General features: G+C 40.0%; 2 protein-coding genes across 4 annotated transcripts in view; one reads left to right on the top strand and one right to left on the bottom strand.

Annotated features, from left to right (window-relative positions):
* The first annotated feature begins 1,102 nt into the window (after positions 1–1,102).
* On the top strand, positions 1,103–11,069 carry LOC122086509 (protein unc-13 homolog). 2 transcript variants are annotated; one of them, XM_042655365.1, is made up of 6 exons: positions 1,749–1,878; positions 3,625–3,700; positions 3,981–4,850; positions 5,405–5,860; positions 9,442–9,631; positions 9,721–11,069. In XM_042655365.1, the coding sequence occupies exons 3-6, from the start codon at positions 4,080–4,082 to the stop codon at positions 10,644–10,646; spliced, it is 2,343 nt and encodes a 780-aa protein (XP_042511299.1). In that variant the 5' UTR covers positions 1,749–1,878; positions 3,625–3,700; positions 3,981–4,079; the 3' UTR covers positions 10,647–11,069. The 2 variants fall into 2 exon arrangements, with proteins under 2 accessions (XP_042511298.1, XP_042511299.1); XM_042655364.1 differs by lacking the exon at positions 3,625–3,700 and having other exon boundaries at positions 1,103–1,878.
* Positions 11,070–16,458: 5,389 nt separating this feature from the next.
* The window catches only part of LOC122087736 (mitochondrial carnitine/acylcarnitine carrier-like protein), a 7,259-nt gene continuing 1,234 nt past the window's right edge, over positions 16,459–22,483 (bottom strand). For both annotated transcript variants that reach the window (XM_042656966.1, XM_042656965.1), the window contains 2 exons: positions 17,312–17,703; positions 16,459–17,217 (listed from right to left, as the gene is read on the bottom strand). In XM_042656966.1, coding sequence (XP_042512900.1) covers positions 16,716–17,217; positions 17,312–17,703 — 894 coding nt within the window. In that variant the 3' untranslated portion in view covers positions 16,459–16,715. The remainder of the gene's footprint in view (positions 17,218–17,311; positions 17,704–22,483) is intronic.

Raw genomic sequence — 22,483 nt, 5'->3', positions numbered from 1 at the left:
GGACACCCACGGCTAATGGATCATTTCAGTGAGAGGGAGAGAGGCAGACACATAACTAGGCAACACGATTACATGCCCAACCTTTTATCTTAATTGGATTAGACTCTCAAATTTCACATGCGGCTAATTCGATCTCTTTTAACAATTGGAGTATTTATATCTCTCATCCACATGACACAATAAGAATGAAAAACATAAGATCAAATCCAAATAGGAAGCACGAAAAATCTTTTTTGGCTTTGTTTAATTACTTTCATAACTATTTAAATTACACTGGGGGGAAGGGAGGAAGGGAGGAAGGGAGGAAGAAACGCTACGCATGCCCTCTCACATCCCATTTGTAGATCCCTTATTATTTCTCCTCACTAAATGCTCCCTCAGGCCTCATTGGTAAGAAACTACACTCAGGCATATTAGCCATCCCTCTTCCTTAAAAGTGCAGAATTAAATACATGAGAATAACTAGATTATCCACGACTATAGTGGGAGCTGGAAAGTGAGTCCCCTAAAAAATGATCTTACATAAACAACACAATATCAAGAAGATCAAGCAATCAAAAGATTCAAAACCATCCAATAAATTTAACTAGTTGGGCTATGAAGAAATCTATATGATCCTCTTTGGCTGTCCATCTTTTTTTTTTTTTGGTGAACCTTTGGCTGTCTATCCAATACAGTAACTATACTCCACTCGTGGCCCCTCTTATTAATTGTTTTGTCCATAACCTTCATAGATTATTGTTTCAAATTTCATCCAAATGCCCAGAAGCTGGTATAAGAGTGGAATGGTCCACAAAAGAAATTGTAACTGCTATAATCAAGTCTTAAAACCCTCCACCCCAAGTCCCCCACCTACCTACTAATTAAATAGAAAGAGAAAGAGAGAGAAAGAGAAATAAAAAAGCAAAGATATTACCTGTGAGGAGATAAAAAGACTAAAGAGTACTATTGAAAATAAGACCATTACTGGTTGCTTACTGTCACTCATATTATCTTAATCTCAATCTTATTCATATGGGTAAGGGATCGCGACCAGGTATCCTTTTTTTTCCTCATTCATATTTGCAGTCAAGATATATAAACTAAAATAAAAAAAAAAAACAAACACCTCTTGCCTTTTCTCTCTTTATGGCCTGTGCTTCTTCTATACCCCACCTTCCACCTTCCACCTTCCACCGTCCCACCCTTGACCCTTTCTCCTTCCATTGCCAGAGTTCTCTGAAGAATGAAGAATCCCTTGGAAATTAAGGAAGAGCAAAACCCATCACTGTCTCTTCTGCATTAGAGATTCCAAAAGGCAAAAAAGCACAGAGAGAGAGAGTTTTTTGGTGTCTGCTCTAGCCCATTATATAGATAAAGGCTTATATCAAAAGTATCAATTTTTCTCATCTCTTCAGGGGCTGAAGTCTGGGAGAGAGAGAGAGAGAGATGGGAAGTAGTGATAGATTGCCCGCCATCGATCTTCCCTCTCCATTTGGCGAATTTCGTGGGAATTTATCTGATTCGGAGTTACGAGAGACAGCCTATGAAATCTTCGTCGGCGCTTGTCGATCTTCCGGTGGGAAGCCATTGACTTACATTCCACAATCGGAGAGGAGTGAGAGGTCATCGTCTCCGTCGTTGTTGTCTTATGCTTCTTCGGCTTCGTCTTCTTCTACTTCGCTTTCTTTGCAGAGATCAGTTACTTCGACTGCTGCCAGCAAGGTTAAGAAGGCCTTGGGTTTGAGATCTTCGAAGAAAAGTCCGGGAAAGGAGAGTAGTTCGTCCAAGTCGAAAAAGCCGGTCACTGTTGGGGAGCTCATGAGGGTTCAGATGAGGGTTTCCGAGCAGAATGATTCGAGGATTAGGAGGGGCTTACTGAGAATTGCTGCTGGCCAGGTGAGCTCTACTTGGGTTGTTATTGTTCCCTTGGCAAAGTTTGAATTTTGCTCTGGTTGTCGAGATTGGATGTTAATTTTTCAATTATTATATCCTGGGTGTCGTGGTAGATGTTGCTGATGTCTTTTCTTGCAGGAGCTCCCAACCCCCTTCTTTTCTAATGGGTATTTTTTTTTTCCTCTCTTTTTTTAAGAAAAACTGGTGGGTGTATGCATCAAGGTAGTAGGTTCTGGGTATTGTAGTTGATTGCCATTTTATGATATTTGTGATACCATATCATTAGTGAATTCTTCTTCTTTTCAGGTGAAATTTTAGTTGCAATTTTTTTCCTCTTAAACGTGTGAATTTGATTTCCTGTTGAACCGCTGAAATTGGCACGATTGTACTATTTTATTTTATTTTATTTGACACCTGTTTTAGTTACCATATACATGCTTCGACCAGAGTGTCCATGTTTGAACTATTTGGTGTCTTAAGGCTCCTGAAAGATGGTTCACACAAGCAGTTCTTTACGAATTCTCGCCATTTGGGCTCATAATTTCTGCATTGAAGTAATGAGTTGCAGGTTATGTCCTAGCCTATTCATTATTTTAGGAAAGAGAGATTATTCTTTTTCCTTCTTTTTGCTCGACAATTATGTTTTGCACTCCTCTTTTGGAGCACAAGAGGCCTTTGCCAATGTGATTATCTCTCCCTCTCTAATCTCCTCTTTTTTGTGCTACACCATTATTCATGCTTTTAGCAAGTTGGTGACTAAGGGCTGGTGAACACAGCTGAGGGGAAGGCATTGGGGTTGGCGATGAGGTGTTGGCTATTTCTTATTTTCTGTACAGCTGTGAAAAGCTTGAATATCAGCTTCACCATGTGCATAATGGCATTGGGCCAACCCTTAACCTTAAGGAGCTGGTTATACATCATTAAGTGCCATTTGGTGAATATTCCTCATACTTATTTGAGAATTAACATAGGCATTAACTACAGGAATTCCCCCTGCTGGATCCAGTCATTGAGCACTTTTGAGAATTGGCTTGCTTATTAGAAGTCAGGTCATTCATCCTAAGTGGGTAAACTCGCTTTAATTGAAGATGCCCTAGCAAGTATTGCAACTTTTTGATCCTCTATGACAGAATTTGCATCATTACTAAATGGCTTACTCAATTACTTGGAGAGAGGTCAATAGGATAATTTAATTTCCTGTTGTTGGATCCAGGGATGGTTTGCCCACTTGTCAACATATATGATTTCTGCCTTCGGCACATCACTGTGGTTAACTTAAAAGTCTGTCTAACCTTAATGTTTAAAGTGCTTTAGTTGGAAAGGTCCAGCTTATGGTGGAGAGTTGCTGCAGGCTGCACCCCAGGTAATGAGACTAATCTGGTATCTGCCAACCATGGAACAGGCTTTTGAAAAGGGGCAATCAAGCATATGAAGGTCTTTTGGGGGGTCAGCAGCAAAACCTTCTTTTGGTATGGTTAGTAGTATTCAGAGTAGCCGCTTAAGGAGGTCCATACAGTCTGGCCATTAGTGGGGTGCCGTTGTTTCTGAATGTATGCAGATAGAGATTGGTCCTACATTTTGGCTACCAGCAATGAGAAATCCCATCATTTTTTTTACTTGCATGCCAATTATAATGGATTTTAGGGATGTAGAGGACCCCATAATCTGGTCTTTTTGTAGATCTGGGATTTGTGTTTTTTTCAATTTCTTGTACCCGAACCTGCTGAATCCTTGTCTCTTTTGCTGCAGTTCAAGTAACTGGTCTTCCTTCTGAAGTTCAGGTCTCGATTGAAACTAAATTGTTGATTCATAAGTTGGGTTAAGTGTAAGTGGGTTGTTCCTGGGATTAATTTTTTTTTTTCCTTTTGTGATTCTAATTAACTGGAAACCCATGTCAAAGCTTATTAGAGGGTAGCTATTGATTCTTTGGCAGTTTGGTTTGTGATTCTTTTGGTAGTACAAATCCATGTGCTGACAATGTCCACTAAATATATTTGCGTTTTCAGAATTTTACTTACTTCGATATCTTTTCTGCAGACACAAATATTCATTGCCTTAGAACTTTGGATATAGTGGTTGACTATCTCTTGCATGCTTTGTAACAGCTTGGAAGACGCATTGAGTCGATTGTTCTGCCATTGGAGCTATTGCAACAGTTCAAGTCTTCAGATTTTACCAATCAGCAAGAATATGAAGCCTGGCAGATGAGAAATTTGAAGCTTCTTGAGGCTGGATTACTCCTGCATCCTCATCTGCCACCAGACAAGTCAGATGCAGCATCTCAACGGCTTCGGCAGATTATTCGTGGTGCCTCAGAGAGACTCATAGAAACTGGGAAGAACAATGAATCAATGCAAGTCCTCCGAACCACTGTAATGTCTCTTGCTTGCAGATCATTTGATGGTTCTGTTTCAGAGACATGCCATTGGGCAGATGGGTTTCCATTTAACCTTCGACTCTACCAAATGCTTTTAGAAGCTTGTTTTGATGCTAATGAAGAAACATCTGTTATTGAGGAGGTTGATGAGGTTATAGAGCTCATGAAGAAGACATGGGTGATGCTTGGAATGAACCAGATGCTCCATAACCTTTGCTTTTCTTGGGTTTTGTTTCACCGTTACATTACAACTGGCCAAGTAGAAAATGACCTGCTGTTTGCTGCCAATAATCAGTTAGCAGAAGTTGCCCAAGATGCAAAGTCAACAAAAGATCCAGTGTATTCGAAGGTCTTGAGTTCGACATTGAGCTCAATACTGGGGTGGGCAGAAAAAAGGCTTCTTGCTTACCATGACACATTCAACCGCACAAATATTGAGTCAATGGAGAGTATTGTTTCTCTAGGGGTAACATCAGCCAAGATACTAGTGGAAGATATCTCTCATGAGTATCGCAAGAAAAGGAAAGAAGAGGTCGATGTGGCTCGTAACAGGGTTGACACTTACATTAGATCATCAATCCGCACAGCTTTTGCCCAGGCAAGTCCACATCTTCTGTTACATCATTTCCCTTGGTAACAAGCTTTTTATGATAGGCCTAAAGCCCATTACGTCAAGAAACCTAACACTCAAATGTGCATCTACTTTAGACTGTTTTATTTGGTGACTTAGTGAATGGGAAAAGCTAAAAAATATGCAGACTGTACCATAGTTGTCACAGCAGCTAGGTGACCCAAGGCATTTGAGGGGGGGTTCAAACGCAAGGCAACCAAGTGGCCTGGATGCCTAGGCCTCGCCTTGACAACTATGGACTGTACGGTTTTACTCCACCTAAGTCTGTGTCTATATCTGAAATGTGCACAACTTGATAGAGTAGCATCGTGGTTAAGATAGAAAGCGAACCCCTTGGTTGGTAGTTGGTTATTATAGGTCCAAAATGCGATTTCTGAATTTCCCATAATAAGTCTTTTCTTTTGCTATTCATGGATCATTGTAATGAGTCTGAGTTTGTTGTTGGTTCATTCTAATTTGTGTCAATTCAGCTTTTGTTCTGTTTTATGACATGAAGATTGGTTTCATCTGTACTGAAACAGAGAATGGAGAAGGCTGACTCAAGCAGGAGGTCATCAAAAAAGCTGCCTAATCCTCTTCCTGTCCTTTGCATTCTTGCAAAGGATATTGGTGAGTTGGCAGCTAATGAGAAGGAGGTGTTTAGTCCTATATTGAAGAGATGGCATCCTTTTGCAGCAGGTGTTGCCGTTGCCACTCTTCATGCTTGCTATGGCAATGAGCTGAAGCAATTTGTTTTTGGTATAATGGAGCTCACACCTGATGCCGTACAAGTGTTGAGAGCTGCAGACAAGTTGGAGAAAGACCTTGTGCAGATTGCTGTTGAAGATTCTGTGGACAGTGAAGATGGTGGCAAGGCAATAATCCGTGAGATGCCTCCTTATGAGGCTGAAACTGCAATTGCTGATCTTGTGAAGGGATGGGTTAAAACAAGAGTGGAAAGGATGAAGGAATGGGTGGACAGGAATCTGCAGCAAGAGGTATGCATATCTGGCTCTTTTGCTTCATTATGCTGGTAGAGAATTTATATTTGAAATTTCTCCCTTTCAGAACTGAGTGCCATTTGCTTACTTACATGTATGCTTAGAAACTACTTTATGTACTGATGCAACCCCCGGGTATCAGAACCCTACTTCTGAGTTGCTGCAGGTCCACCCTATGCAACAGAAACACAATTATAAAGAGTGACAATTCTGTAAATTAATGGAAGTTCTGGTTTCCTTATGGTAAGTTAACCGGAGCAGGGACAAGTTAGAAATTAATTTTAAGGAGAAAGAGGATAGTTCCTTTTGTGTAATGTAAATGAATAGGGGCTTAAGTGTGAATTTCTTCTTCCTTCCGTAATCAGAAAACCAACGGAGGGTTGCTGACTTGCTGGTGAGAGAATTCACTCAAGAGAGGTCTGGTTGATGTGAGATTTCAGGGTTAAGTTGCTGATCCACAGTCCTATCAACCCCAACTAACAATCGAATGATTCAGAAAATTGAAGTTCAAAAGGAGTTTACTGAAACCAAGTCTTGTGGAAAACTCTGGAACAGCTTGATTGCAGGTTTGATTCTCTCAACTGGATGGGTCTTTGAAGATGAAACTCCAGGATTTGGGTCACCTGTAAGTAGGCAACCTAGCCCAGAATCTTAGGTTGAGAAGGGAAGGAGTGGAAGATATCGATCTCAGGATATAGGGGGCTGTGGTTTATTAGAACAGAAAAGGAAGAAGGAAAGAATAAGAAGAACAAAGAGGACTGATGGAGGGACGGTAGGGGAGGGAAGAAATCACTGAGATGGGTCTCAGAGTTGCAGAGGAGAGGGAGAAGTCGCACTTAGAAAAGGGGAGGGGAGGGGTGGGGTGGGGTGGGGTGGGGTGGGGTCGGGGGGGAGGAGAGCCGCACACACGCCTGCAGGCTTCACAAACACTCAACCCGATTCATCTTTTCATTCTTTGATTTTGGCCACTAGTTACAACCAATATATAGGGAAAAATAAAAGACATAATTAGAAACCAACTGAATAGAAGCTAGCCTAAACTAGGAAGCAATTCATAAAAGGAAACAAGCTCCAAACCAGCTCTAACTCCTACGTACTCAACTTCCTAAAATAAACAGAATAAAATAAATTAATGATAATATTCTCCTAAATAAAATAAACTATGAAATTCCTACTAGACCAAAAACTCAAATATGGATCCGGTTCATCTCTGTTTAGATACCCAGATGGGTATGGATTGTTCCACAGGTGCGTAACTGCTTCAAGGATGGGTGAAAGGAGAATAAAGGAAGAAAAAGGGAAGCTTAGAGTGAACCTGAGAGGAAGCAAAACCTGAATCGATGGGGAAGAGAGAGGATTTGACACAGCCACTTGGCTCCAATTTATGGTGGCTGCACTTTCTGACAATCTCAGAACCTGGTACCACTACCTGCAAGTTGAAGAGAGAGGGGAGAAGAGAGGAGAGAAATTGAGGGAGAAGAACAAGTCAAGACTGCCAAGGAGAAGCAGAATCGATAGCTTGACAGTCTTCCCCATTTTACAAAAATAGAATCAAAATCAATTACAAAGGAAAGTCCAATCCTAGTGTAACTCTTATTTAGTTAAGTAAACACTAGTCTACTGGAAAGTATAAAACCAAAGATAAAAATAACAACTAACCACGATAGGGACACACTCCCCCTATTGTGAGCACGAACTAATCCCATAGTAATAGAGACTTAACACACTCCAACTAAACTTCATTAAATTCAATCTCTCATCTTCATTCAATGGTTATAAATAAGCAAAAACTCCTTTTCTCCCATGTAACTTGAAAATAGAAGACTACTAGACAACTCTTCTCAAAGTAGGAATCTAACAACTTAATCAAGTCCCCAACCTATTTTATCCAAAATAAACATAGTAAAATAAAATATTACAAAGCTATCCCTAACAAGTTCCAACACTTTAGACCAAAATTCCAATTAGGGCCTGATTTGCCTCGGTCCAGATCTGGTCATGCTGGTCCAGCCACGATAATGCCACTGCATCAGGTACTAGAAGATAATTCCTGCTCTTGCTTTGAAATATTTATAATTAGGTTTTTATTTAGACAACTAATCTTGAGAGGCAGATGCACTTTTTGTTTCTTGTATATTTATAATTACAAGTATCTCTTTGTTATATTTGTAATTAGGTTCCATAGGGAATGCACTGAGAAGTAGATATTGTGATCTATTATATTTTAGAAAGACTTGCTTGCAAGAAAAATGTTTTATTCCTGGATCTTTTAACCATTGCATGGCCCCCCTGGGGGGGGGGGGCGGCTTGATGCAAGTGCTAGAGAGTGCAAAAACGAAAGGATGAGATTTAGGGTGTGAGGAGCCAGGGGAGGGAGAGGTCAATTTTCAGTCAAATCTTTCTTCACTCTTCAGGTTGTTGCATCAAGGAGGCCAAGGTTTTCAACATAAGGTGATATGGAATAGGTGGGTGCCTCCTTGAATTTGTTTCTTTATGTGGACAGTGGTTTTGGAGAAGATCTTTACTATGGACAACCTGATTCAAAGAGGCTATCAATTATGTACATTCTCACAATGAGAAGGGGCCATTCGAGGCCATTCGAGCATATGTAAATTGAGACTATGTTTACAATGGATCCCTATGTCGTGACATTCCATGTAGAATTAGGAATAGGCGTGATCGGATCTTCTTTTTACATCTCTCTTGTTATTTGGATACCATATTCACTTCTTTGCTTTCTATTGAATCAAGAAATAGGTTTGATTGTACATCTTTTTGATATATATATATATATATATATAAGGTATCCTCCAGATGATTCAAATCGAAGCATGCTGGGTGGTGATGCACAAGAGGATGGATATCTATTTGTTGCATGAATGTTTGCAAGTCTGGAGAGGATGTTTTGCGTTATGGAAATGTGCTGTATGTTTCCCAAATCTCTTCTTGCGATGATGATAGGGTGTGAGGGGTTCCTGCTGCAAGGGATGTTGGTAACAACGTGGAGAATGATTCCTTTTGCAATTTGCTGGTGCATTTAGAAGGAGAGAACACACTTATTTCATGGGAAAGGATGAAACAGTTGGGAAGCATACAATTAGGTCTGTGAGGTTAGTTTCTAGTTAGGCTCCGGTTGTCCTGAGTTTAGGGAAGTTAACACTTCTGCTTTATGGGATAGTTGGTCAGTTTATGTAAATGAGGAAGACGTAGGCCATTGGCTTTTGTATGATTCTCTAAGGGAGGTGATAATTCTGTATTTTTATATAGGATTTTTGGTGGCTGTGAGATTTTTGTATAGCACCCCACCCCCAAAAAGGGACGGTTTTCTAGGAACAAGAAAACTAAGAATACGCCAAGTAACTTTTAGTAGTATCAGAACAAATGTCTTTATGCCATGTAAGTTGCCAATGGCCCATTTAGCAGAATCCACATAAGCTACGGCCTATCAGCTCAGCCTGTCAAGTACAAGAAGCCATTATCGGGTCACTACACAAGGACCGAAATTACTTCTTTCCTGTACACTGAACTTAACATCTGCTAAAATTTCCAAACTTTACACTGTCAACCATGTTTTGTAGGTATGGAATCCAAGGGTGAACAAAGAAAGGATAGCTCCTTCTGTTGTTGAAGTCCTACGAACTATGGATGAGACTTTGGATGCATATTTTCAGTTGCCAATTCCCATGCATCCAGCTTTGCTTCCTGAGTTGATGACAGGCTTTGACAGATGTCTTCAGCACTATATAACTAAGGCAAAATCTGGCTGTGGTATGTGCAGCCGGAAGATTCATTATTTAATCCAGGGTTTCCCTCTCTTAATATTGTTGACTACTATTTTATTCTGTTGTGATGAATAGGGTCACGGAACACCTATGTTCCCACTATGCCAGCATTAACCAGATGTACAAGAGCATCAAAGATATGGAGGAAGAAAGAGAAGTTGCAAGGCACTCAACGGAGGAAACCTCAGGTTGGGACAATGGATGGGGACAGTTCCTTTGGAGTACCACAGCTATGTGTCCGAATTAATACTTTGCAGCACATCCGGGCAGAATTGGATGCATTTGAGAAGAGGATAATAACTCATCTGAGGAATTGTGAATCTGCTCATGCAGATGATTTTGCAAATGGGTTGGGAAAGAAGTTTGACCTGGCAGCAGCTGCTTGTCTGGAAGGAATTCAACAACTTTGTGAGGCAATAGCTTACAAGGTCATCTTCCATGATTTAAGCCATGTTCTATGGGATGGTCTATATGTTGGGGAACCTGCATCTTCACGGATTGAACCTCTGCTTACAGAGCTTGAGCAGAACTTAGAAATCATAGCGGAAACAGTTCATAACAGAGTCCGTACCCGTGTGATTACTGAGGTCATGAAAGCTTCATTTGATGGATTCTTGTTGGTGCTTCTTGCTGGGGGCCCATCACGTGCTTTCTCCCAGCAAGATTCTCAAATAGTAGAGGAAGATTTCAAATATCTAAGAGATCTGTTCTGGTCAAATGGTGATGGATTGCCAAGTGATTTAATAGATAAGTTCTCAAAAACTGTCGAGGAAGTCCTCTCCCTTTTCCGTGCAAATACCCAAAGCCTCATTGACAATTTTAGGCGCAGGACCTTGACTACTTATGGTCCTGCCGCCAAATCCAGGCTCCCATTACCTCCAACTTCAGGACAGTGGAATCGCGATGAACCAAACACACTCCTACGTGTCTTGTGTTACCGAAATGATGATGCAGCTACGAAGTTCCTTAAGAAGACCTACGATTTGCCAAAGAAACTGTAGGTATGATGTATGCTGCATTTTGATCCTGGCAAAGTTGCTTCTATGAAATTATTCATTGAGCAAGTTCATGTAGATCCAAGTTTTAACTGTATTTATGATATTTCCACGAAGGGGGAGCTTTTTCTGTTTTGCTTTGGTAGCAGGGTTGATCTTTTCTGAAGCAAAATACTGTTCTTGTATAGTATATTTATGGGTGGGTTTGTTTTATTTTAGGAGAGCTGTAATTGTTTATTGGTTATCTAGTCCAACGTATTATACTGTTAGTTGATATGTGCTAGTAGTTTACATCAAGGCATCAATGAACTTGGAAAATAGTAGAGGGTTGGAGATGGAAGTTTGGGGGGTTGATGTGAGTTTCAGAGTTCGCTTTGTATTCATCATCATTGGGTTTGAATTAATTATCATTCTTTTGCACGGTATTTAGATATATGATCTTAATTTGCTGACTTCCATAAGCAATGATCTGTGAGATTAACTCCCCCACCCCCTCTTTTTTTGAGTTTTATTGGTATTGCCTCACACTTATCCATCCCTGAGATGTCTGTTGTTTTCCCTCGACCAGGAGGAAACTGATTAGATGCTGCTTTTACTGTATCATCGATTAAAATAGCAATACCATGTTAAATGTTTGAGAATCAAGAGATTGTATACGTTTTCTGGATGGACTTCCTGTTTTCATCTATTGTGCAGGTGGTGGTCTTCTTTTGATCACATTGTAATGGTTTGATATCTAGATTGAGACTTACACGTATATTTTGTCAGGAATGGAATGTTAGTGTTGATAAACCAAGAGCAATAACAACCAGATCCACCAAGCCAGGTAAAGGTAAAAAGCCAATTCTAAGACTATGGTTGGATGTCAAATATTGTAAAGTAAAATAAAGCTTTTTCTTCATGGTAAAAGCCAATTCTAAGACTTCAAAAGTTTTTCCTTTTCATTTGTTACATGTTGCATTCAGAGTTGGTACGTACATATGGAGGGAGAGTAATGGTCTTAGATTCCTTGGGTGAAGGAACACTTATATTGACCAGGAAAAAATGACTGCTGCAAAATCTTCAATGAGAAGATACATTGTATCATATTACTATAGGTCAATGAGGGTATGTCCATGGAAAAGTGTTACTTAGGTACACAGCTAAGAACATTTTTTAGTGCCTAGATGACAATGATGGGATGTTCCACCTTAAGGCTATGTTTGGTAGCCAAGAGAAGAAAAGAAAAGAAAAAAGAATCTAGAAAAGAAAAGAAAAGAAAAGAAAAGAGAAGAGAAGAAATGATGAGAAAATAAAAAGAGTATGTATGTTTGGTTACCAAGAGAAGAAAAGAAAAGAAAAGAGGTTTCGTCTGTTAGACACATGCTGGCAAGTGATTTGATGGCTGAGGATGAAAATCGGATTTGAATCTCAGAAGGTATGGTTGTCGGGTCAAACCGAAATCCTCTCCCTTTCAAACCCTTCTCTCTCTTCGTCTCTTTTCAGCGAGAGAGATCATTTCGTGAGAGAGAGAGAGAGAGAGAGAGAGAGAGAGAGATGCTAACATAACCTACACTTACATGAAATTTTTCTCCTTAGAAAGAAAAAAAAGGAGGGGGATGGGGAGGGGTGGTGGGAGGGAAACGTATGTGGAGACTTGATCTGACGTTGAGTGGCGGAGAGAGCTTCGTCTCTTGATACGTGACAGCGTTGAGAATGAAAATCGGATTTGGGTCTCAAAAGGTATGGCTGTCGGGTCAAACCGAAATCCCCTCCCTTTCAAGTCCTCCTCTCTATTTGTCTCTGTTTAGCGAGAGAGATCATTTCATGTGAGAGAGAGAGAGAGAGAGAGAGAGAGAGTGTGTCACACCACACTTCCAGTAGACCCAACTTACCATGTAGGAATACCGGTGGTGTGACTAAGACGCTTACCTGTCTTACGAACCTACTAGGATCTTTGATAGCAGTACCTTAGGCTCTGTTTATTTGATGGGGAGGCTGGGGTGGGAGAGTTGTGGGATTGGGACTCACATAGTGTTGGGGTAGCCGACAGGGAAAGTGAAGTTAAGGTAAAACACTTTACCTTTACTTTTCCACTCCTGCAGTGTGTTTGTTTGTTCTATGTGAGGTAAGGTTCCAGAGAATAAGCTCTATTCTATGTGAAGGAAACCAGCTGAAAGACCAAGGTGAATAGACCAGATCAGAGAGAGTTTAAGCCGTGGATGAGAACCAAAACAATGTAGATGAAGAGCTGCTGGAGCACATAGTTGGGAAATAGCACTCCTTATCGGATCTGATCATGAGACATATGCTTCTCAATTACTCCTCTTGCATGTCCCCTTCATTATCTTCTTCTTCTTCTTTTTCTTCAATCCCCTTTGTTGCTGCTTCTATAACCAAATCCCCTTCATCTTCTTCTTCAATCCCCTCTCTTTCTTTCTTTATTTATTTTTTTAAAGCTTGCAACCCAACCGCAAGGGCCTGCATGCAGAGAGGCACTATTGCACTGCTTCCAAATCCCCTTCATCTTCTTCTTTGTAAATCCCCCCCCCCTTTTTTTTTTTTTCTGTCAAACCCAGAACCCATAACCGCAAGGGCCTGCAGGCAGAGGGACACTATTGCACTGCTCCCAAATTCCCTTCATCTTCTTTGTAAATCCCTTTGTTTTTTTTTTTTAACCCAGAACCCTTAATTGCAAGGGGTTGAGTTAAAAGGGGCCAGCGATTCCTATCATGCAACGGCACGGCACGATCGAAATTCATGATTTATACCTTTAGTTTAGAATCGATCAACCTTCAACCCTATACCTTCAGCTCGGAACCGATCGACTATGATTGTCTCTCCGACTAGGGGTGTCAATTTGTGGCCCGACCCAACTAAATCGACCGGGACCGACCGTTTATAGACCGGTCCGGCCCGGACCGTTTATTAAACGTGTCGGGCTTGAGTCCGGCCCGTTTATAAATGGTCGGTCTCGGTTTTGCTACTTGGACCGTCGGGCGCCCGACCGAGATCGACCGAATAATGCCCGACCGAGACTGGCCTATTGTGCACCGACTTGGCCCGACCCTTTAATGATTGTAGAATACCTATTTTACCCCCCAAATTAAATAATAAAAACTAAAAAGTAAAGACATGTTCACATTTTAAATAATGGCTATATTTGGTATCATTTATTGATTTATTGTCATTTTTTTGGGCTTGCATGAGTGGGCCGGAATATAAGAGCACATTTTAAAGAGGGCCCGTTTAAAAACCGGTTAAAGCCCGTTTAACATTAAACATGTCCGTAGCCCGGTTAAGGCCCGACTAAAGCCTGATTAAGGTAGCCCGATTATAGCCCGAGACCGACCAACCGAATATAAAGTGTACCATGCCCTCAATAACTAAGTCCGATTAGTTAAATGGGCGGACACGGTGTAGCCTTTGAAAGTCTTCAAACCCGATTAAGCCCGATCGAAACCGGACCGGCCAGACCGGTTGACACCCCTACTTATAACTCCCAAGGCTTGAATCAAATCAACGGAATACACAGTTGAAAGAAGTGAAAATCGTCAAAAAACCCAGTTTGCTCAGTAAGGAAAACAAAAACAACTTTGTCACGTTTCCAACATTTTCGATTGAAAAAATCCAGCAGCTTCTCAAATAACTCTAACAGACATTTGGAAATGAATCCAAAATCCTAGACGCAGCAGTAGAAAATCCAATATATGTTTGGTCCATATGTCATTGCCAAAGATGGAAGCTATGGACGGTCGGATATGGGGGCTTATGACCTGAAACCGAGAGTTGGGAGGGAGATCCACCGTAGGGCAAAGAGAGGAAGAGAGGCGGAAAGAAGATGAAGTCGTTTGCATGCCGGACATGGTAGTCAGGGTTTCAAGTCAAGTAGCATCACCGATCACCGATCGGTTGCAAAGGGTAGCAGGAAGGGGGAGAGAAAAGGTATAGCAACAGTGCATTGAAAGTTTGGATATCTTCTCTCCATCCAACGGTTTAATTCAGGTTGATCAAATCCCACAGTCAAAAGCTTGCTAACTTTCATAATTCTCAGGTAATCCACTAGCATGCCCAAACCCTCCCCTGAAATAAAATAATATAAACTTTTCAAAATCGTGTTTGACCTGTTGTCTACTTTAAGTGAGTTTTATCTACCTCTTCCACCCCCCCCCCCCCCCCCCAAAAAAAAATCCTCCCTTAAAACGCAAAACCTTTCAGATTTCGTGAACCCTATGGACCTCAATATCATCCAATCATGATATTATTTTGGGCAAAAGTTTGTAAGCCCGTGAGCCTTATGGACTTGAACGTTGTCCAATCATAATAATATTTTAGGCAAATGTTTTTATGCATGGCCTTGCAATTGCACAACTGGCATTTAGAGCAGTCAAATGGACTCCAAAAATGGCATAAATGGGACTCTCCTGTATTGTGTCTGCCTTCTCCAACCACCTTCAGCTGGAAAGGATTTGAATCTTACATGACCTTCCCCATCCCTCTCCCCCCCGCCCCTTTTTTTTCTCCATCCCATATTCCTTGTGTCATGTTGCTATAGGGTAGCGACCCATCCCCAAGTAGTTAATCTCTCTTCTCTCTTTCTTTTTTTTGTTTTTTAATGTAAATACCCCTGGTAGTGAGTGAAACACTCTAGATTGCTGCAGTACACAAGACTCAAATTTCGTGTGATGCCTTCACAGTTGCTTCATGCATGAGGCCTGATAGTCTTCTCACTAGATTAAAGGCAGAGATGTATGAGTTGGCGGGGCCACCTGTGGGAGAATGTGGATATATGATCCAATGGCACATTTTTTTTTTCCTTCTAATCATCTGGACCACTCGATTGGGTGGCCTCTAAAAGATACAACAATTGGTTGTTGGTGTCACATTTCTTATGTTCTACATATCTGCTGTGAAGCCTGGGATATGGGTGTCAATGGGCCGGGTTAGTTAGGGTTTTTTTTTTCTTTTTCCTTTTAAAACCTCAGCCCAATTTTAAGGTCTCTTAACTTAGCCCAAGCCCAATCCTAGGTCAGCCCTGTGACCTCAACCCAGGTCCAATTATGTCGGGCTAAAGAAAACCCAGCTCAGCCTGATTGACCCTGGCAGCCCCAATATATTGCTATTTGTGTTCCTACATGCACTACAGAAAAATGGAACATGACAAATACCAATCATCCTTAAAAAATAGTTTTAACCTGAAAAATAAACATAGACCCATAATATGTCAATAACATGTAAATTTAAACATCAAAATGAAAAATAATTCGTATTTCATAAACAAACTTCATAGTCCATCTTAAGAAAGCTGCTCTTAGGCTTAACGAGTATCCAATCCATCTTAACAAAGCTTCTCTTAAATGAATATTCAAAATCTTTAACATCAGAATATGATATTTCATTCTACTCTCAAGAGGTATTTCGGGTTTCCCCTCATATTATCCCTGGGGTTTTGTAGGTCTCAATGATATATTTTCGGAACTCAAAACAGCAACAGGGGACTAGTTGTTCTACTTCATGGTACTATTACTAGTTTAAGCCAAGTTGTATCTTACTTCATGGTACTCTTACTGTTAAGCTAAGTTTTGAAACTGTTTTAAGGTAAACCTTATAGAAATCTGAGTATAATGATGTAGAAGTTACAAAAATGCATCTGCAACAATTGCTTTTGGTTGACATATTTCTCTGCAGCCATGGGTTTGAGCCTAATTGTTCAACTCTATAATCATAGGGCAACCATTTTATCTGTTAACATGAACTACTTCCCAGGGATAACTCGAATTCCAACATCAAATATATTGCATTAGATTCATTGAGCTGAAAACTAGTAATCACTGTGCCATGGGGAACTTGTAACAACAATTTTATTGCATTAAAAGTTCAAAGAGAATTCTTCCTGGAATTACAAGTCAATGCTATATTGCTTAGAAGACATCTGAAGACAACTGGTTTGAATAAAAGGGTCTTCACGAAACAATAAAATCATGCAGTAATAGCAACATTGGCAATAACAGGTACTCCAAAAAGAAATTATCAATAACAATCCCCAGAATCCTTTGGCTGGCTGGAAAGAATCGTTACTATCTCTCCAACTGGCTTTCATCCCAAGCTGGATCTTGTCACTTCATAGGCTAAAAAGCATGCTGCATTTGCAGGAACACTACGGGCCATTGCAGGCCCAAATCCTTTGTACAAGCCTTTGACTCCCTCAGATGCTAAAATTTTCTTGAATGCATCAATAGAACCAGAGAACTTAGGATTCTTGTAGTCATCTACCTGAATAACACTCTTCACTACATCAGTTGGATAAACCGAGAGCCAGAAAGAGCCACCAGCTAAGCCTCCAGCAGCAATTAAAGAGCCCCTACCAAGACTAGAAGTGTCTTGGCCCCCTGCAAGGAACATCTTGAAGCCTTCATACACACCAAACATCACAGCATTTCCAGGGACTTCACGTGCAAGAGTGGGAACTAGACCTTTGAAGAGGCCTCTTGTACCCCCTTCCGATCGGAGAACATGCCTTGCAACATCCATTGGCCCTCCATACTTTGTTGCCCCTGATGCAGAACCAGAATCTGCCAAAGCACTTTGGGCTTGCAACCTATGTTTCAATATGGAACCAGTACTTAATATGCAAATATGTAGACTTCGGTAGTTTCCCCAGCACAACAGAATAAAAACATAATAATTCTAACCTGCACTTGATCAACTCGGTGGGGCATGCAAGGAAGGAGACAGCAACTCCAGCCCCAGCCCCACAAACAACTTGCTGGTTGACTGAAAGGGGAGCACCAGGTTCGGACCTCAACAATGCTTCCATCTGTCCTCTCGCAGTGAAAAGGACAGCATTGAAAGCTGCCACAGTGGCAAGTGGCGCACCCATACCTTTGTACAAGCCCCTCGGGCCTTCAGCTGCAATTGTTTGCTTAACAGCATCCATGGCACCTGAATACTTGGGAAGCTGGCCAGGGGCTGGGGTAGGCTGGCTCTGGAGCTTGACCTTGATCGTGTCAAAGGGGTGACCACATACCAACTGTGCAGCCCCTCCGACGGTTCCAGCAGTTAAGTCTTTAGCTATGTCTGCCATCTGCAAAGAGAAAAAACATACGAAGATTAGTTAAGCCAGCACTAAGCATTTCAAAAGGCTTATGTTCCTCATGATGACTTGATCACAATTCATAGCATCTTCAGTTAAGCCAGCACTAAGAATCTTAGATTAATCCACACAAGGAAATTAAAATTGTGTATCAGTTTTTCATTCACTTTGGCCTTTTCTTTCAGAAGGGAGTTGAGAGATCGTGGGACAGAACAGGTGATTTCCCTCTGAAGGTTTCTTTTTCAATGCTTATACTGGAAATAATTCATATCCTTAAAATTTCCCTTTCAAACCCAATTCAAAGTTTCCTGCTTCCTAGAGTTTGCAGTTTTGAAGTGGAAACTTGCTCAGGAGAATATTGATATTTGTAATGATTCACAAACAAGAAAAAGAATTGTTATCTCCTACCTCAGTTTCAACAAACATGTATGGTTTATGGGGAGTCCACGCATCAACTATTTCATGATTGTAAATCCGGCAAGTCATTCAGAGAATTCCACACCATTTTCTAGGCCATTCTGGTTTAATTTTTTATCACTGCAAGGGAATCCATGACCTACCGGTTTTGGGTGCCACTGGGGAGAGAAGAGGAATATTCATGAGCAGAATACCATTACGAATGGGTTGTGAACTTGTGATGCATATCTGCAATAAGTTTCTCAATGACCAATCACATCCTACAATTATGACATATTCAATCTCCAATAAAAGGCACAAAAGTGACTGAATCATGTGTCACGACTACTTTGGACATATTTTGACGTTAGAAAAAAAAAAAAAAAAGGCCTAATCTGCGCATATCTTTCCTCACAACTTCCCCTATGGTCATTTTTGGCCTGCCCCTAGCTCTTTTAGATCCCTCTATCTGGATCAGATCACTCCTTCAGCTACACATAGCTTATCTACATGTCACTCTTAACTACCCAACCTTCTGCCCCATACATCATAGCTGGGCATACGACTGTCCTATAGACTTTTCCTACTTAAGCTGTATTATTATAAAGATAATTAGGCAATATTTCAACAAGAATCCATTAGTCCCCATTAAACTTCTTGAATGAGACTGTGATTCAGATCCAAGGTTTAAAGTCAAATACAGGTGCAAGGGGAGAGCCCAATGAGCTGAGCCAGCCTAAGTACTCAAGCGGTTGAGCCCAGCCCTTGTGGTTGAGCTTGCTCCACTTATGTGCCAGGCTTAGGCCCCTTACCAAGTACTTTACTTAAGACCTTGCATGAAGGACTCTTTAGCTGTTTCTATTTTTGTTTGATTCCACTTAATTTTGCTTGGTAGTTAGTACTACCTATTTGTCTTGTTTCTAGTTTACCAAGTTCTAGGAGGTATACGTTTCTATTTCATAGTAGTTTCTACTTTTGAGAAGTCTTATGTTGTAAGGGAACCTCCTTTCCACACAAGGAAGGTTCTACATTGCTGTTTTCATCGAAGTCATTAGTTAAGAGAAGGGCTCACCACATGGCCAGTAATTTTGACCAAAAACCCATGCAAGTCTGCTGTTTTCTCTTTTGTGAAGCAGGAACCTCTGTGAGAAGCACGAAACAATAGTGAAGCAATGGCTGCTAAGGGACTAGCAAGGCTTGATTGAGAAGCTTTTGTCATATTCCTTTTGTATATTGGTTTGTTTCTATTCTTTAAATTCTGTTCCTGCACATCCAAGTATTCAGATTATTTTTTCTTCATTAACACTGGGGACATATTATGTTGTGCCACATATCAACCTAAACTCTGAAGCTTCTGTTGGTCTTAATCTTACCTGTGGGTCCCTATTTCTGTTGCTATTTGACTGCAATTTTAAGGTACTATTATCTCAGCATCTAACCCTTGGAACTCTTCAGATATCTTGGGGATTCTAACTAGTACCATTCCCATCCTTCGACTCATGTTGGGGCTTGTTCAGCCCTGTGGATAGGGAACTACCGGTAGTTACTAAATTCTGCTGTCTAATTTCTACTTTGTTGAGTTGGTGAACTGTGGAATCTGGCCATCGGTTAAGTTAGTTCTTACATATTGTGCTCTACATGATGAATCGAGAATTCGATCCTTGTTTGATTATGTTCTGTTTTGTGGTTGTAAAGTTATATTTTGTTTCTAATTCCGGAATCTAGTTTCTAATCTGATTCTTCTACTCATATCTCTATAGCCAGCCATTGGATTGGAATCAAACTTTGAAGGTTTGGAGTACAGGGGAGACCTAGTTTCGATAGTGGTTTGAGACTGTACTGAGATTTATTTTAGGAGTTATGAAAAATATCCTACTGCTGGTTTGAGGTCATATGGTTCTGCTTGTGCGTAGGAATTTAAAACCTACCTAGTGTTGGATTTAATCCATTATATTTTTTCGTTCCCTTTCTGAGGCAGTTCAAAAGAACAAGGCCAGGCAGCAAAACAGGCCATCAAACTGACCAAGAATGGACTAATATGCTTTATTTTGAGTGTCCAATGGGTTATGTGGGCCATGGGCTTAATATTGTTGGGTTTATTATTGTAATGGGACAATTCTATAAGCCCAAATATTAGGGATTTAAGTCTTATAGAGGATTAAATAGTTAGTTTCTATTTTATTAAGGTTCAAGAATAGTTTCTGTTTTGAAGAAAGGTTAAATTGAAAGGGATTATCCCTACCATACATAGAGGTTTCTTATTTTTCTTATTTCCATGAAGTTATAAGGAAAAAAAAGATAGGGGATCAAACCCAATACCAATGATTTGAAAAGTTTATGCTGTCTGATTTCTGTGATACGCAGTGAAGCGCTTGGTGGGATGCCAAGTTGGACTTGTGAAATTATAGTCAAGTTCTAGGTGGGAAGCCTAGTTCATATCCTCATCTTTTATCTTTTATCATCTACCTTCTTCTTCTCCTTCTCTTCTCCCCATCTGATAGCAGTATTCTGCCATAGTTTAAACCTTTTAGTAGCACCATTTTTTTTTTACCTTGTTTCTAGTAATCCTTGTAGTTACTATTTTGCACAACAGTTGCTATTATGTTTGGACAAATTTCTAATTCCTTTCTCAAGTTTCTATTTTGATTTTAATCGCTAATCTGAGAGTTATTTACTGTTGTTCTCTAGTTTTTAATTGTTTGGTAGTTTCCATATTCTATATTCATTTTTCATGTTGGTTCTCTAGCTTCTAAATCTATTCACTCACTTTCTCTAATGGTTCTTCTTGCTATTCTACCTTCTACATTCTGTTACACTGATGTCTCTAAATCTGATTCCAATTTTCCAGCAAGCTACCATTTCAGTAATCTCCTAATATGCTCAAATACGACCATTGGTTATAGCTCAAACTTTAAGAGTTTATTCTCCTTCTTTAATAGCCCACTCGACCAGAATTTTGGCCACATCTTGTCTTTTCTCTGTTTAGTTAAATCTCACTTTCTGGTTTTGGTTCATATACTCCGTACAATTCTGGAGTTACATGAGGTTTTCTAACCCTAATCCTTAGGTGAATAGAATACCCCATTACTTTCTCAAAACGCAACTGAAATTTCAGTATCTATATCACAAGAAATGCTTAATGATAAGTTCTCTAAGGATATTTTCCTGAATCCCTTTATCACATTTTGAAATACCTAAAATTTTACAGTCCAATTTTGACAATATCCCATTAAAAGATAGTGAAAGTGAGAGTGATTTAGACCATAGCTGTCACGGCAACTAGGCAACCCAAGGCATAAAGGCATGCACCTAGGTGTCTTAGGCGTGCAATATATGTCTACATATATCATAGCAATAATAGTTTTATATAAATTATACTTATATGTTACATAAAGGCCAAATCAATGCAATGTGATATAATTATGCTAGTAATGACCTAATATGAGAAAACCAACATACAAAGCATAGGATATTATATAAGTATATTCATCAAGAACAAGAAAATAAATATAAATCAACATAAACTCGTGAAGTGTCAACAAGGCATGCTATCACCTTGGACCCAAGAAAGAGCATGGACGTGTAGGTGGCATCAAGGTGACATGCCTTGACAACTATGATTTAGACACACAGCTCTACTTGTATCTATAGTAGTTTGAAATCTCTATGAAAAGTTCAAAGAAAAGACAAAAGCCCTCAATTTATCTGCTTAGTTAATTCCAGTCCACGGTCTTTCAATCAAATTGCTCTTATTGTTGGATTGACAGGTCTGAACCATAAGCAATCCCCAATTGTGGAATCTCATATCTTAACAAACATGATCAATACATAACTAGCCATCAGACTCACATAAACTACCTATCCATACTTAGTAGCCACTGTCTTGCTCCCCAACAAAATGGATGCAACTGACAGATCAATCTTTTGGATTCCAGTAGTACTCGTGAACTATGTAAATGGTGTAGGAGTTCTAAAACAAATAAATTCCAAATAACCATGATAGATTGCAATATAACTTTTGAATAGCACTATTACATCTATTACTTATTTTATAGATCTATAGTAGACCTTTAACAAGTCAATCCATTCAAAGAAGGCAATGATTTACAGTATGGTCTTGAGGGAAGTTGACTGGTTTGTTGCTTGTTCATTATTTTGTTTAAATATATAACTATAACTAATACCAGATAGCTTCTCAATTTCAAGGCACAAGAATGAGTTGGCCCATTCTTTGCCTTCGTTACACAGGGCATACTCTATAGGGAGTGTCCACCAAAAGAAATTTGCCATTGATATTTTGGTTTGGTCTGCATGTTCTTCAGAATAATAGGAGGAATATTGAATATTATTATCATAATTTTTTTTTCTTTTTTTT

This window comes from Macadamia integrifolia, chromosome 8 (genome assembly GCF_013358625.1).
Source record: "Macadamia integrifolia cultivar HAES 741 chromosome 8, SCU_Mint_v3, whole genome shotgun sequence".
In the NCBI taxonomy this organism is placed as follows: domain Eukaryota; kingdom Viridiplantae; phylum Streptophyta; class Magnoliopsida; order Proteales; family Proteaceae; genus Macadamia; species Macadamia integrifolia.
This window is presented reverse-complemented; position numbering and strand designations above follow the sequence as displayed.

Bases quoted from the DNA above. Each gene is read 5' to 3' on its own strand.
- LOC122086509 (XM_042655364.1), top strand. From the start codon at position 1,429: ATGGGAAGTAGTGATAGATTGCCCGCCATCGATCTTCCCTCTCCATTT. The intron at 1,879-3,980 runs GTGAGCTCTACT...GCTTTGTAACAG, and splicing joins TGAGAATTGCTGCTGGCCAG to CTTGGAAGACGCATTGAGTC. The intron at 9,632-9,720 runs GTATGTGCAGCC...TGTGATGAATAG, and splicing joins TAAGGCAAAATCTGGCTGTG to GGTCACGGAACACCTATGTT.